Source organism: Rattus rattus, chromosome 5, assembly GCF_011064425.1.
Source record: "Rattus rattus isolate New Zealand chromosome 5, Rrattus_CSIRO_v1, whole genome shotgun sequence".
Lineage (NCBI taxonomy): Eukaryota > Metazoa > Chordata > Mammalia > Rodentia > Muridae > Rattus > Rattus rattus.
Genome location: NC_046158.1, coordinates 38,385,166 through 38,400,659, shown reverse-complemented (window position 1 = coordinate 38,400,659; position 15,494 = coordinate 38,385,166). Strand labels below are relative to the sequence as shown.

Genomic DNA, 15,494 nt, shown 5'->3' with positions numbered 1-15,494 from the left:
AGGACGGGCATTTCCTTCCCGCCACCGGGCCCTGACCCTCACATCGTATTTCTCAGTTCAGAGAGGGTCACCGTGCCGATGCCCTTTTAACTTAACTATCGACCTCAAGATCTTCTACCTCCCGTTTGATGTCCTAGGTCTGCATTTCAGACATTCTTTTCCTCGATGACTAGAAATTGTTGAGGACTAGACAGAATTTCTTATCTTACTTTCCTGATGATCGGAGATTGCGTTTGGTTTTGCTTAGTAAATAGTAAAACCGTCTGTGTGCACCATGAGGGTTAGTGTCTAACTAAATGCTCTACGATTAATCCCCACCCGTCAGTATTCCTAAAACGTAGTTCATACCTTGATTATAACACTCTTCACTAATTTGGGTTGTTTACGTGTTTATTTCCTTGGCTTAGAACGCAGTATCTTTTCAAGGGTGAAGGCCACCCGTGCCTTGCTCCCTGGTGCCTAATGTCCAGTAAATACGCACTGAGTGCCCAAGCAGACATTGGTTCCAAATGATTGTTTCCTTTCTCTTAGAGTGAGCAGTTTGTCAAGAGTTCTAACTGCCTTAACCTTCGTAATTGATAGTATTGTCTCTCTCTTTATCTTCCTTCTGTAGATTTTTTTTAACACGATTAAAAAGAATTCTAGAGAGTTAAGATTCTTTTTGCAGTAGAAATCAATGTTTCTTTTGAAATCCTCCCTTTTCTAGGTGCAGAGTCCTTCCTGGATGCAGCCTCAACCATACATTCTGCAGCATCCTGTAAGTTTCCCGGGTCGATGGCTTTGTATCCTCCAAGTAAGCTATGTGTGGAACCTGTTGGGTTAAAAAAAAAAAACCCTGTACCAAAGACGGTAGGGTAGTTGGGAAAACTCAAACATAGAATATGAAAACACGCCAGTTTAATACGAAATTTTAACTCACCTTTGTCTTAAAATGAAATGTCCGTAGACATTAATTTTTATGTAAGAGCTTAAAATACATCCTATTCCCTGCTCACACCAGGGCAGTAGGATACCGTTAACTGAGTGACCAGATAGTTTGCAGTGCCTAGGAAGAAGTGGCTTCTTCCCCTTTAAACCCTTCGTAACTCAGACATAAAGTTCAGATCCAGGCAGAGCTTTTCAGACATTCTTCAGTGTCACTTGGCCTGTCTGTGGAGAGGATAAGCACCAAGAAAACAGTGCATTCTGTAAATAACAAACATGACTTCTTCATCGATTCCAGCATTTATTATCCGAAGGTGTATAGCATCGGTGATAGCATAATACTAAACCTTTTCATTCAGTATGTGTCCTTGAGACGTACACAAAATCCAGTTCCTTGAATTTTAAGCGTACAGTCAGAAGTTCAAAACAAGTGTGTAGAGGACACTCACAAATCAGAATGCCGTGGTAACCCACACGCTTGCTGCAAAAGGCCACAGATTTGGCCCTTTCCCTTCTAATTACCGGTGCAAAAGAGGCATTCTCATATGCTGGACACATCACAACATTTATAATACAAAACCCAGATCATTTGTTTAGGAAAAGAACTTGGTCTTGGCCTTGAAATGGAACAGGGATTTCCGTCATGATTCTTCTGCATGGACACTGAAGTGTAGGAAAACAAGCAAGTGGAAGGGAAATGCTGAGAGAGCCTTCCGGACACAAATATGTCCTGTGCCTGAACTTGTACACACACAGACACACACACACACATCAACACGTCCTACATGTGGATATCTGTGACACACATCCCACATTCCCATGGCAGTCTGTGTCCTGAAACTTTATGGTTAATTTGGAAAAGGGGAAGTCAGCCCAGTCTTAATTAGAGACCCCTTAGTAGGAAGGAGATGAGGGAGAATCTAGATTCTAATAATCTACATTTCAAGTCAGTCTTGTTACTCTCTGCTTTTTACTGATACGCCCTAAAGATGAAATGTATCCTTTGTTCTTCTTTTTTGGTGACTTTCAGAGACAAACACTGCATGTATTTTAATTTAACTGTTTGGGGAGACCTGTGTTACTCTCTCCACCCAGATACAAACCATATGAAACAACTTGTCGGTGCCCTGAACTGGAATCTGATTATCAGCAAATACCAGTGTGTTTTGAGACAATCAGCCACAGTGATTCCCAAACCACATTTTCATATTCGTGGAGTTGAACAGAGTAGTCGCATGCTAGAGCAATTGGGCGATTGCAGAAATGGGAGAGGGACTGTAAAACCCATTGATTGCATAGAGAAATGTAGTCAAATGTCGGCACAGTTCGATTTTAGTTGCTAGCTAGTGTGTATGGCATGATCTAGCCGTTAACCTTGAAGACAGCAAGGCAGTTACCATTTCTAGTAGAAAGCTAAGTCAAAACCAAGAACCCAAAGTAGGAAATGTTCCTATTTTCTGATGCAGAATCCAGCTTGCAGGTAGAAGAAGCTGCTTACAGTGGGTTCTGTTAGAAAAGCCGCGTTTCGAGTGGTTTCTTCTTTTCCTGCCCTCTGGTTTTTAACCTACATTTAATTTGAATTTTAATGGCAAAAAAGTTCCAAGCAAAATAAGTGAAGAGGGAACTGGAGTGGAATTACTACTCCTAACTGAATTGGCTTCCCAGACATGGAACAGGGAGTTCTGAGAAATACCCAGTAAATGAAGAACCCACTCTTGGTCCTGACTACTTAGTCTTAAACCAGATGACTATCTATAAACAAGCTGGTCATGTTATTTTGTGCTTTCAGAAATCAAAAGCTACCCTTTTCTCTTCTTTGTTCTTTTTTCTTTTCACTTTTTTTAAACATATTTGGCGGCCCTTGTAACCAATAGCCCTCAGTTTGTTTCATGTTACAACCCTTCCTGCTGGGCTTTCTGGCTTTACAGTGAGGCCAAGTTGAACACGGATTTCTGTGGAGTGAAGTAACACTGTTATTTCCTCTTACCTCTTTTATGAAAGTTTCAAGAAAGCACTCTGGAAGATTTGGGGTAGTTGCTTGGGACACCTCTTGCAAGTTTGAGGGAGGTTGTGTTTGCCTTAACAAAGGCCTTTGAAAGTTGTAACTGCAGAATCTCAGTTTGTCTTTTGTCCCTCTTCCCTCCCCTTCCCAGGGTGCCGTGTTAACTCCCTCCATGGAACACACCATGTCACTACAACCTGCTTCTATGATCAGCCCTCTGGCCCAGCAGATGAGTCACCTGTCACTAGGCAGCACCGGAACAGTAGGTGGCAAATTAACATCGTGTTTCTGCCAATAGGAAAGTGAATTCAAGAAGCGTGTGTCATCCCCAGTGGAAGTCCAGGTTTGGGGATAACAGTGATTGTGTCTGACCCCTCCCCACCTGGCATTGATTTCCACAAAGTAAGATGGCACTCAGACAATTCTTCACTAGCTGATAACTTGTAGGTTCATCTCTGGATCCCTCTCGCTCACCCACACAGCACCCGCACATGTCCACGTCTAGCCTTTATAACCCGTGTTACAAGGTACAGGTCACAAAGGGAAAGATGCAGGCGTACATGGTGGGCAGGCAGGCGGTGCCTCCTCATTCTTTCTTCTTTGGTTGCAGTGTTGCAGCCCTTAATTGCAGTTTCCACAGGGACCTGTTCTTCTACACTGCAAGGGATGGGTTGAGTTATGAGACCAGCTGGCAGATGGGTGTTTGTGGGGTGTAGAATGTAAAAGATGGACGAAGGCATTCATTCAGCACAGCCTGTGGCTGTGGTGTGGCTGTAAAAGACGAAGGGTACTGTGTTTTCCCTCTTAACCCTGAAAACCAGCCACGGCTTCTCATGGAAGTGAATCGGGAACGATACACAGCCCAGAAGCAGGCCCCAAACCCCACCTGCCTTGAGGAAATGAGACTGCCCATTGACTGAGTAGGGCTCCCTGGCCTCATCAAGAGTTCCTCTCAGGCCTCTCCCTGTCCAGATAGTATGAGGTATCAACTCGGGGAGTGACCAGAAAATAGCATGCCCTCTTGAGGAGAGATGTTTATGGAGCATTGATGATACTAGGTTACTGCAGATGAGAAACCTTAATGATCCTTCACGTGGGCAGAGTTTTTTGTGGATGGTAAGTTCAGAGAAACACAGGGTTTCAGTTTGGTGGGTTGAACACATTTTCCTTTGCCCTTCAGAAGATGTATGCAGTAGTCAGGCTTTAAGGGCTGCCCGTGTAGGTGCATTATTTGAGCCTTCTAAGAACTGTGTATCCTCCTCAGTAATCTGAACTTTGCATACCCTGACCGCTTTCTCCTTTTCAGTACATGCCTGCAACGTCAGCCATGCAAGGAGCCTACTTACCACAGTACACACACATGCAGACCGCGACGGTTCCCGTTGAGGTTGGTATAAAGCACCCCAGCGGCCTCTGTGGCAATGGGCACGTTTACACCTGAGTCATTTAAATAGAACAACAAGAAAAGGTTGTCAAGGGCCGAATACCTTATCAAGGCACCGTGTCACGTGCCTGTTATCCCAGCACCAGAGAAGACCAAGCGAGAGGATGGACGAGTTCAGGCCAGCTTAGCCTACATAGCCAGACCATCCTTCAGAGAAGGAAAAGCGAACAAACATTTACATAAGGCAGGGAGTGTAGAAAGAGTATGCACTTGGTATTATTCTTCGACTGTAGCATGCTCTCCCTATGCGAATTAGTGTTAGCAACACCCAGGCCACATAACTCTCCGATCTCGTGGTACATTCCATACCACTTCGAGGCCTGTCTCGTAACCCCGGGATGATACCTACAGGCACAGTAAAGTAAAGTTGGGAGTTTGCAGCTCTAGTACTAAAGATTGAATCTCTGAGAAGAGTTGCAGAAAGAGACCAGTCCTAATCCAGATAATGGAAAAAGAAAACTTTGCATTTATAAATTGTAACAAGCGTTTAATACCATACTGCTTCTGTGCCTAACCACTCTTCATTATTGTTTTGGAATATAGTGTATTTGAGCAAGTCTTAATACCTGAGTTACGGTTAGGCAGGAAGCACAGCATTTACCGTTGTCAGTCCAGCCATCTTACCTAGGAGGCGGGTGCCAAGGGTCCCCGAGAACTGTGGTTGTATTATTTACAGGATCACACAACTTTGAACAACAGTTGCCTGAACCCACAGCTCGCTGTGTGCAGTTCTTCACAGCGGGAAACCCTCCATAACAGCGGCAAACAAGTATTTTCCCTGTGGCTGCTTCAGCAGAGCCTGACCTCTGGCTTTTCAGACACAATTTGAACTGAGACAAGGCAGAATATCCAAAGGGCTTTTGTTTGTTTGTTTGTTTTATTACTGATTTATTCTAATTTTAGTAGCGGTTCAGTCGAGGCCTCTCACGTGCTAGTGTTCTGCCACTGCGCTTTCTCCATGTCCCCGTTAAAGACCTTACTCTAAGCCAGGCAGGCTGTGAACTTGTAACCCTTCTGCCTTCCATGTTAAGTCCCTGAGGTTACACTCTGCACTGCCGGGCCCCGCTTCCTTTTACTGAGTTGATTGACATTTTTATCACATAAGTGTTGAGGTATAACTGATGCCTGTCGGGGGCTGTGACACACAACGTGTGTACCCCGTGTCTCAGACTCCAAAAACCGAAAATAACTGCATTATAAACTTTATGTGGCTCCAAGGAGACGAAGCCAAGAGATCTCTTTGATCAATATTTAAGTCAAACATTCGGACGGGAGGTTCTTGGGATCTGTCCTATTTCATCTGCATTAAGGCAGTGATTAGCCTTTAAGAGCTCTATCCGACTCTTTAAGAAATTCGCTTTGAAGAATGTCTGTGTTAAGGTGGACGTCCTTGGACTCAGGCCTTAGCAGCAGAGTTAAGATTTCATTGCTAACGTGTCTCATGCATTCTGCTCTGTTGTAGGAAGCAAGTGGCCAGCAGCAGGTGACTGTGGAGACGTCTAATGACCATTCTCCATATACCTTTCCACCCAATAAGTAACTGTGAGGTATGAGGGAAAAAGTCTGTAACCGCAGGGCTCAAGCGAAGCTATCTGGGGTACCGTTATCAAATGATGCTTAGAATAACTCAGATCTAATGTGTTCGTGAATTTGCAGAGTCTGTCTAGATAACAAGCAGCGCTTCTGTTGAAATAAAATACATTTCTCTTTGCCTTCAAAAGTCATAAAATCTAAGACATCCTAGAACAACATACTGGGTTCCAAAATCGTCTTAATAATAAAAGCATCTTCTATCGCATTGCTTAAATAACTAAAGAAGATAAAGCACAAGTTGCTGCCTTATCGAAGTCTCACAAGAACAGCAGCTTCTTGGCTGTGAATTCAGAGTGTTAGCCTCCTTGGAGCAAAGGATTACGTCACCCGCTCTCACTGAGTCAGAGAGTTCAAACTCCACTTTACCATTCGTATCTTAGTCAAATAACGATACGGAATCCAATTTCTGGATTGCCTGGTAAAACGGTACGTGTCGTTTGTTGGTCTCACCAAGTCACCCTTTGGGACCCGCCCACACGGAGTTGGCGGTGGCATTTTTGCAAGTGCCAAATTTGAAAGGTAGACTCAAAGGTCCCCAGGTCCCCAGTTTATGTCCCTCCGTCTGCCACCATGGATAAGCACAGCCTTCATCTCTTTAAGACAAAATATGACGAAATACTGACACCTGTTTATTAAGTCAGCGGACATTGATCTTTTATCTTTCTCTTCCAGATGTACCGAAGGGAGTTCTTACATGAAGAAGGGTGTGAAGGCTGAACAATCATGGATTTTTCTGATCAATTGTGCTTTAGGAAATTATTGACAGTTTTGCACAGGTTCTTGAAAACGTTATTTATAATGAAATCAACTAAAACTATTTTTGCTATAAGTTCTATAAGGTGCATAAAACCCTTAAATTCATCTAGTAGCTGTTCCCCTGAACAGGTTTATTTTAGTAAAAAACAAAAACAAAATGGAAAAAAAAAAGGAAAAAAAAAGTCAAAAGATTTTTATCAAATATAATGATGCAAAAAAAAAAAGAAAAAAAAAAGAAAGAAAAAGAAAACTTCAATTTTCTGGGTATGCACAAAGACCATGAAGACTTATCCAAGTGCATGACCGGATCTTTGCGGTTTTGTTCATTTTGTGTTTAATTTGTCCCCTTTTTTTTCAGCTGTATGAAATGGGCTTTCTGAAGTCTTCACTTGTCCAACTTTACCCATGGTGTTCTGTGCTTGCAAGGGTTGCTGTAACTCAGTGTTGGCCTCACTGTCTTTACTTAGCCTTCCATTTTCCTTTGGACGTAGTGTGAAGTGTCTTATCCTTTTCTATGAATTCCAATTTGCCTTAAACTCTTTTGATGCTGTAGCTGTTTCAGTAAAGTTAGTTCAACCTAATGATGTAGAATGCTTTGACCAAATGGGCTGGTCTATTACGCCTTGTAAAGCAGCAGCATAGGGCTTTTAAAAGGTAGTCAATAAAAGTTGCTGAAATTTTGGCTTTTTTAAATATGTAGTAGGTGTTTTTAATGATTTTTTTTCACATAAACGTGTAAGGTAGTGAAGTGCGAGGAGGGAAAACTGTTTTGTGTGAAACACATTTTCCGACCGGGGGACTTTTAATAGGGTAAATTGTTTGTAAGGCTGTGCACTGACAGTTTCCTCTGATAGTGTGACTGGTTTAAGATATCTGCTGTATGATGCAATGTAAAGTCTTTTTTGCCTTTTTTTCAGGAAGAAAAAAAAAAACAGCTTAACGATGTTCTAGATTTAGTGTAGGTAGCTCTGGGGCTGGGGGGCGGGGGGGCGGGGGAGGGGAGTCACTGAATGTTTTGTCCTTTATACTAACGATAGTGCTTTAGAATGAGAATCACACACTTGAGATCTGGCAAACCGAGGGGGGAGGCGGGGGGAATGTTGCTGTTGAAACTAAATGGCAAAAGCTAAAAGCTAAGGATTTCTCTTCAAACCTAAGCTGAGATAATGAACAGAAGCAAAATGATTGGCTACTAGCTCTCTCTCTCAGTCTCTCTGTCTCTGTCTCTCTCTCTCTCTCTCTCTCTCTCTCTCCTCCTCCTCCCTCCTCCTCCTCCCTCCTCTCTCTCTCTCTCTCTCTCTCTCTCATTCCCTATTAGGTAAATTTGAAAATCTAAAAATGACTTGGCACTTTTAAAAGGTAATCTTCACCAAAGACCGACGAGCCAGTAGCCAGCAGCTCCACCTTGTCTCAGCGTCATATCTTGTCTGCCCTTTCTTTTTGCCGGACCAGTTTGCGGTTAGGAGAATGTGCCTTTTTTGTAACTTTGCATTAGGTTTTATAATTTTAACTGATGTACGGACTCACAGAGACAATTAAAAACAAAAAAAAAAAAAAAAACAAAAAAAGCACGAAGGAAGATTTGAATCCAGGCAGTGCCGCTCTCTGATGTCATCCACTACAGGCGTTCACGTGTAAAGAAAAACCAACTTTGAAACTATGAAATTCCTGATTCATAAATACAGTTATTTCTACTTTAGTACATGCAAGATAATTCACTGTTATTAACACTCTTTTATTAAGGCAGTTGCATACGTTTTAAAAGCAATGGTAAATTAAGTTGTCTTCCAAAACTGTGTACTTGTCTGGTCAGCTGTATATGATCAGTTATCTACCTCAGAGGCTATTTTTCTTTTGTGCTGGGACAGGTTGCTGGCCCTCCCTGTTTCCACCGACCAAATCCTCCCAGCTCTGGAGTTAGGGCTGGGCATTTATTTCTTTTGAGTGTTTTTTAGTTCTTAAATTTTTATTGCTTGTATTTGATGATAGATGTCAGTGACATTTCATAGTTTCAAAAGTCCTTGCTGCTCTGAAAGTGTAGATTCTAGTGAAAATTACATAGTCATAAGAGAAATGTGGTTTTTTTGTTTTTGGTTTTGTTCTTGTTTCTTTTTTCCTTTTTTTCTTTTTTTTTTCTTTTTCTTTTCTTTTTTTCTTTTTTTTAAAGAAGTTGTGGTATTATTGGTTCTATGCTCCCTCAAACATTCTGCTTTGTGAAGTCCAGACTGAAGGCAGCACCCTCCATGTACCGAGTATGTTTGTCAGCCCGGGGCGCTCACTACTTGATATTTTTTCCATTAGTTAAGACAGAAAGTTGTTAGCTCAGTCAGTGGGGGAGGGGAGATCTGCTGCTAGGTCTGAACTAAGTGCCATACTCGTCTGGGTCAGATTTGGGAAACAACCTCTGTACATATGAAAGAAGAAAAAAAGTCAGTTAAACATCACATAGTAGACAGCCATTAAATTATAAAAAAAATTAATTTATGAAGAAAGACCTTTTGTACAGATTGAAAAAAAAAGATTTTCATAGAGATATCTATATGATCAAGAGAGTTAATTTTTTATTTTTGTTCTGGTAGTGCTACATTCTTGCCAGTGGTGACTTATTTACCGGTTCAAGATGACTCTGTAGTTTTCTTTCCTAGGACTTGTTAAAACGCCAAAAGACATTTTTGAACTGTACATTTGATCAGATTGTTAGCTTTTTCTGTTTTATTTCTTTTGAGAACCTTTGAATAAAAACATCTGAAACTTTCTTCTTCCTGTTGTTTTTTTTTGTTGTTTTGTTTTGTTGTGTGTGTGTGTGGTTTTTTTTTTAAGTAGACGAACCCACACATCAAAATGTCACCTCACCTCTGACCTCGCCCTTCAGCTCTGTAGACTAGTTCAGAATCAGGTATGGACTGAAGATTTCCACTTTCCTGGAAGGGATTAGGAAACCTTCCCACCCCCATGCTCCCACGTGTTTGAATCTGCGCTGTGACCTTAGATATTACATATCACCTTGGCGTAAGCCCAGCACAAACGACCCCACTCAGGGTCTGCTTTGGAGTCTTTGGCCCTTTTACGGTATTGGCAACAATCCTGGCCTCAGACATCCAAGGCGGGGCTCTTGCGCTAACTCTCCATTGCTTGGAACAAAATAAAGGCATTCTTCCTATGTGCAGCCAGCACAGATGTGTCAGAACAACCTTATGTGCAATTAAACCACAGCCTTTAGAAAGAGGGTTCTTTGCTCCCAATAGGAGGCACCCATGAGGCACTTGTGGGTGAGGCTAGGGAACCAGCACTCCTTTCCCTCCCTGACTGGCTTTGTTGGAGGTGTATAGTACCAAAATTGACGCCTACCCAAAGTACAGTAAATGTTTTAATGTGGTTTATGTGGGGTTGTTCGTGCATTGACTGGACCATAGTGGGAAATAGAAAAAACTCCCGCTACATTTCTTCTGTTCAGTTATTCGGCAGGCCCTCATTTCTGAATGACTCCTGAAGTCCTTGGAGTGCAGTCTGAATTTAAGGGACATTTTGATCCCTTCGACACAGCTGAGAAGCCCTGATGGCTCCTTGAGAAGAGGAAAGTATGTCCCCTTGATGCTGACCAATGCTTCAAAGACAAAAGTCTCCACCCCAGGAGCATGGCCTCAGATGAAAAGGGCATTTCGGAATATAAGCTATAGGTCCCTCCGTGCGTGCAAACTACTCACTTATGTGCCCTCCCCTGTGAATAGTGGCAGAAGCCAAAGGAATCGCTAAGTTCCATGGCAGCTTAGGCTTTAACTGTTAAGCCTTATTTTCCAGTGTTTGTCTCAAGGTCCCTGAGTATCCAGCTGACTACATTAGGCAGTCGTCCCTTGGCATCCACAAGGGTATGGGTTCTAAGACTCCACAGATGCCACACATACTTAAGTCCCTTAAATAATAAAATTCTGGGGGCTGGAGAGATGGACTGACTGCACTTCAGAGGTCTTGGGTTCGATTCCCAGCTCACAACCATTTGTAATGGGATCCAATGCCCTCTTCTGGTGTGATGGAAGAGAGCTACAGTGTACTCAAGATAAATAAAATAATGTGCAGTATTTGCATATAACTGCCCTTACAGTTTGAGTCATTGCTAGGTCTTGTGTGATGCCTAATGCAGCATAGTGCTGTCTAATAATTATCATAATGTAATGTTCATAATGACAGGAAGGCATTTTCCTATTTGCAGCCAGCACAGATGTGTCAAGATAATCTTACATGCAATTAAACCACAGTCCATGCATGTGCAATGCAAAGGTATTTTTTTTCCCTTAAATAGTTTTCATTGAGGACTCTAATTCTCATGCAGAACGATGCACACAGGAGCCAGCCACTTACAGGAGTTCTGGGAACACCGATGAAGTATGTGGAACTTGACGTAGTCGCGTGTTGACTTAATATACAAAGGCAAGGAAGGGGCAGCATTTTGTGGCTAAGCCAAACGTTTCTGGAAGGTCAGCTTGGCATCAAGGTTACCTTCTAGTCTGCGAAGTGGGAAGGTAGAATTGTGGGTTGGAAAGCATGGGTGTAGCAGTTCTCTGGTGCGTGCTTGCTGCCTTTGACGGCATTGCAGAGTGCTAGAGTCCCAAACCCCAGGGTACATGCCTTGATGAGTGGTGGCCCTCTATATGTCCAGGGTAGCATGCATGCTATAATCTACCTCTTGAATGCAGTATCAGTGGGAGAAAGGGGATGCTCCCTAGCCCATTAGAGGCTGTTTAAATGCTGACACACAACTGACAGGAAGTAGCCTCTCCCCATCCACATAGCCCAAAAGGGTTAGGTCCAGTAACATTGCTACAGAGATTATCAACCTATCACATTCTCCCTCTTTCGCTTCCCCCCAAGAGCCTAAAGGGTCCCAGTAGTAGGGGGAGGGCAGAACACTCAGAACTTGGATTTGAGGAAAGCCAGGCAGTTTCTTCTCAAATAGCAAACCGATGAGATAAGCTTCTTCAAGCTGGGGACAAGTTGGTGATCATGTGCTCTGTGACTGATGGTGCCCTGGCCAGGATCTGGGGCCATCGGCACAGCCAGGAGGTCTGCACGCATAGCTTTCAGGGGGATCAAGTGCTCAGCAGTGGAGTTTGAATCCTACTCTCGGGCTCCAGAGTGTGTCAGGCACTTGAGCTCCATCTCTGTAGGGTAAGATCAGGTTTGAGCTGGAGCCACTAGAGGGGGGATTTTATTATTCAGCCTTCTGTGCGTGAGCACAGAAAGAGACCAGACACAGTACAAACTTCAAGGCCAACTGCCAGGGGGTGTCGAATGTCTCAGAATGTGGGATTCAATATAAGAGCCCAAACAGTCTTATTGATCGTGGAGATGGGAACAAGCTCCCACATTGTGGGCTTTGTTGCTTAGGCTGCAGAGTGACTTTGGTGGGACTCCTAAGACTGAGGGAGGCTAAATAAGCCAAAGGCCTGACAAGCACATCGCTGGGCACAGGAAAGTAGCAGCAGGTCTCCCTAGCTGCTCAGAGTTAAAAACAGGTGGCGTTGGCTTAAGCACAGACTGCAGTGCTAGTATTCTGAAATGCATGACTCAACGGTGCAGATTTGATCACTCACGTGGACAGAGAACATAAAGGAGAATAGGCATCCCCCACCCTTCGGTGCCCCTAAAGCTGTTCCCCTGCTTGAACACCTACAGCGATGCTTCCCCACACCTCACAGAGTATCTCTCCGTAGCAGCCTTCAAATCTTGCCAAGCCAAGACTGTTACCATCTCACCTCCCAGTGTTGGTACTGCCAACTGGAATAAGCCAGAATCCTGTTCCAGAATTCAGTCTGAAGTGAGCAACTTGTCACTCAACAGTGCTGGACTTCTCTGAGTTGAGCGTCCCTCCTCAGTTTTACCTCTCCCCGCTCACTGCTGGCTGCACACTCCACCCAAGTACCTCAACTAACAGCACTCACAAGGTCACAAGGAACACCCCTGCCCTGCTCCATCCTAAGGCTCAAGACAGTTTCCTTCTTGACTAATTGGGAGCATGATAGAGTCTTGAAATTTGAAGCTCGTAAAGATCTGTATTGCCTAGGTTGCCTCATATATTAATACGAGGGGCGTTCTGCCACGTTTGGTGATACCAGTGGGAGGCCTGCCCCTTTTCTGAGGGGAAATGGAAAAGAAGTGGATTGGGAGAGGGGGAGGTGCAAGGGGGGAGGAGGGGAGAGACTGGGAGAAGAGGAGGGAGGAGAAACTGAGATGTAAGATATGAGAAAAATAAAATTGTGTTGCTTTGGTTATCTTTAAAATAGCAGTGGTTGATTAGGACTAAAAGCATGTGAGGGAATACTGTGAAGTCCTTTTGAAGAGAACTTTGGTGACCAGAAAAGTACTCACAACAAGGTGTTGAGTACGGAATTGTAGATTCTATACAGCCCTAAGTGTGAAATATTCAAATAGGAAAGTTGAGAACATATTTCAGAGTGTGTCTCTGTCTAAAACTATGTGGATGACTGGGCTCCTAACATTGCAACTTTGAGTTTGATTTTCATCCTTTAAAAGACACTGTCCCAGGACTGGAGAGATGGCCCAGTGGTTAAGACTGGAGCAGCTCTTCCAGATAATCCAGCTTCGGTTCCCAGTACCCAGGAATCCCATAACCACCTGTAACTCCAGATCCAGGAGATGCAGCGCCCTCTGCTGGTCTCTGTGGGTCCCTGACTACACATCAAAATAATTTCTCTTAAGATATTGTATAGTGCATTGGAAAGCAAGGTAACATGACATGATCTTGAATGAATTGTTCCTTGAGGGAGAAATGTTAAGTTTATTTTCTTGAAGTGACTATGCCACGAGATGTAACAAAAACAAGAGCCAAGTGAGAAGTTTGGGAGGTCTGTGAGGGACCTCAGTGTTTCTCCTGAGAAGTTCTGTCCCACCAACCTATTCCTCATCGCTGGTGAGAATCACTCCAGAGCACTCTGCCTCCTAGACCTTGTGACGGGTAAAAACAGATAATTCTGCCCTTGCTCAGGTGAGACTTGGAGCAGATGTCCTGAGAGTTAGCGTTTCTATGCCACTCTGAAGTTACCGATGTAACAAGGTCTCATGTCTCCTATTTGTGTATTTGAGTAGCATGTCAGATGCTTTGCAGACGGCATTCTGAATGTTTTACTGGCAGTCATGTGCCCCTAGTTATGGATTGTGAATCAGCAATGGTACCAGTAATGGTTCTTGAATATCTGTTCATTGAATTGGTGGTTTCTTCTGGGCCATGGCAAAGGACTATTCTCTGCAAGTGATTCTGAGATGTTATAGACTCTTAACCAGTGTGCCGGACTCTAAGTTCTGGTCAAAGGCTCTTAGCCCATGTACTTCATCCCGTAGAGCCCTTCTCTCACACATTATACTCACACTGAGAGTGTGCATGAGCTCACGTTACTTTTAGTGGCTTACAGAGCATTTTAAGCTACTCTCAGGACACCAGCTACTCTCACCTTCCCCGGAAGCAGAAGTTCAAGGCTGTCCTCAGACTACACATTTGGGTAAGTGGCCCTTTGTGTAACCAGTGCACTGGAGAACAAGCAAACGATACCTTCTATTCCTTCACACAGTACCTTTTCAGAGGATTCTCACAAATGATAGTGCATCTCTGTTTTGCCAGGCAGCGTAGGACAGAGAACAGAGGGTCCTGAATGGCCTATGGCCAAACGCTATGGCTAATATTAGTTCCATTCCTTCTCCTAAATTAAAAAGAAATTTCCGTTTGCTATAATGTGTCGCCCCATTGGGATGACATTTGATGAAGTAAATATTTAAAAAAAAAATTTTTTTAAACCGTCAATGTCACAAATACAGTACAAAGAACTTCTCTGATCTATTTGAAAGAAAAATACCGGCTTATGATGCCACACGAAGGGCAATTCTGCAGGATCACAATTCAACTATGAAAATAATTAATGTTACCACTGATAAACCCTCAAACCACAGTCAAGTCTCGCCAATGATTTGCAAGTCGTTCTTTGTTACAAAAAGATGCAGCTGGAAATCCTACAACACGCTCAATTGTCCCGTTTCTATTTTCTCTCAGTGTGAAGTAGCTCATCTGTCCTTGACTTCCATGACTTTGATACAATTGAGGATTATAAACCAGTTATTTGGGGACATATCCTCCAATTGGTATATGACATTTCTGGGTCATCCACCACTAGCAGGATTACCACCGAGTAAAGCTGGGTTCCGTCAGGAAGGCATGATGTCAACTTGCTCTGTTTCCAGTCATGTCCTGCTTCTCACGTAGACACAGTGGCATCTACCAGCCATGAAGTTACCTTCTGCTACTTGGCAGTTACAAAGTAGCTTGTAAGAAATACTTTAAAATCATGGAAATGTTCTCACCCTGTTACTCATTCCCTTTTCTGTATGAATAGGGATTCAGGTTTTCTCATTTTATTCAATGGGTTGTAAGTAGTTACACTTACAATACAACAGTATCCCGAGTTTGGCCAGTGCAGCCAACTAGTGTGTCATTTTATAAACACTGTCTTGCTTTCTGGTCTGCCTGGGTCATTTCCTGCTCCACCTAGAATCATCTATCTCTCACAACCTCTTTCCAGTAGAGTTTGGGTTTTAGATGCTAAGATCTGGACATGTAGAGTTTACTCCCAACTTGTCACTGTTCCCAATCCTTGACACTGAACAGTGCAGAGGGATCAGGTGCACGTAATTATACACCTGCCTTATGAACACACGTTGGAAAATGCAGCTTTCTACCTGTGTACCTCTAATTTCAAATCAACACCACAGGAT

General features: G+C 43.3%; 1 protein-coding gene across 6 annotated transcripts in view; it reads left to right on the top strand.

The window, feature by feature from the left end:
• Rbms1 (RNA binding motif single stranded interacting protein 1) overlaps nt 1-7,412 on the top strand; it is a 215,360-nt gene extending 207,948 nt beyond the window's left edge. For 5 of the 6 annotated variants that reach the window (XM_032903374.1, XM_032903370.1, XM_032903372.1 and 2 more), the window contains 5 exons: nt 707-757; nt 3,078-3,188; nt 4,233-4,313; nt 5,833-5,917; nt 6,636-7,412. In XM_032903374.1, the coding sequence (XP_032759265.1) occupies nt 707-757; nt 3,078-3,188; nt 4,233-4,313; nt 5,833-5,910 (321 nt within the window). In that variant the 3' untranslated portion in view covers nt 5,911-5,917; nt 6,636-7,412. The remainder of the gene's footprint in view (nt 1-706; nt 758-3,077; nt 3,189-4,232; nt 4,314-5,832; nt 5,918-6,635) is intronic. The other variant, XM_032903373.1, reaches the window with a different exon arrangement.
• The last annotated feature ends 8,082 nt before the right edge of the window (nt 7,413-15,494 follow it).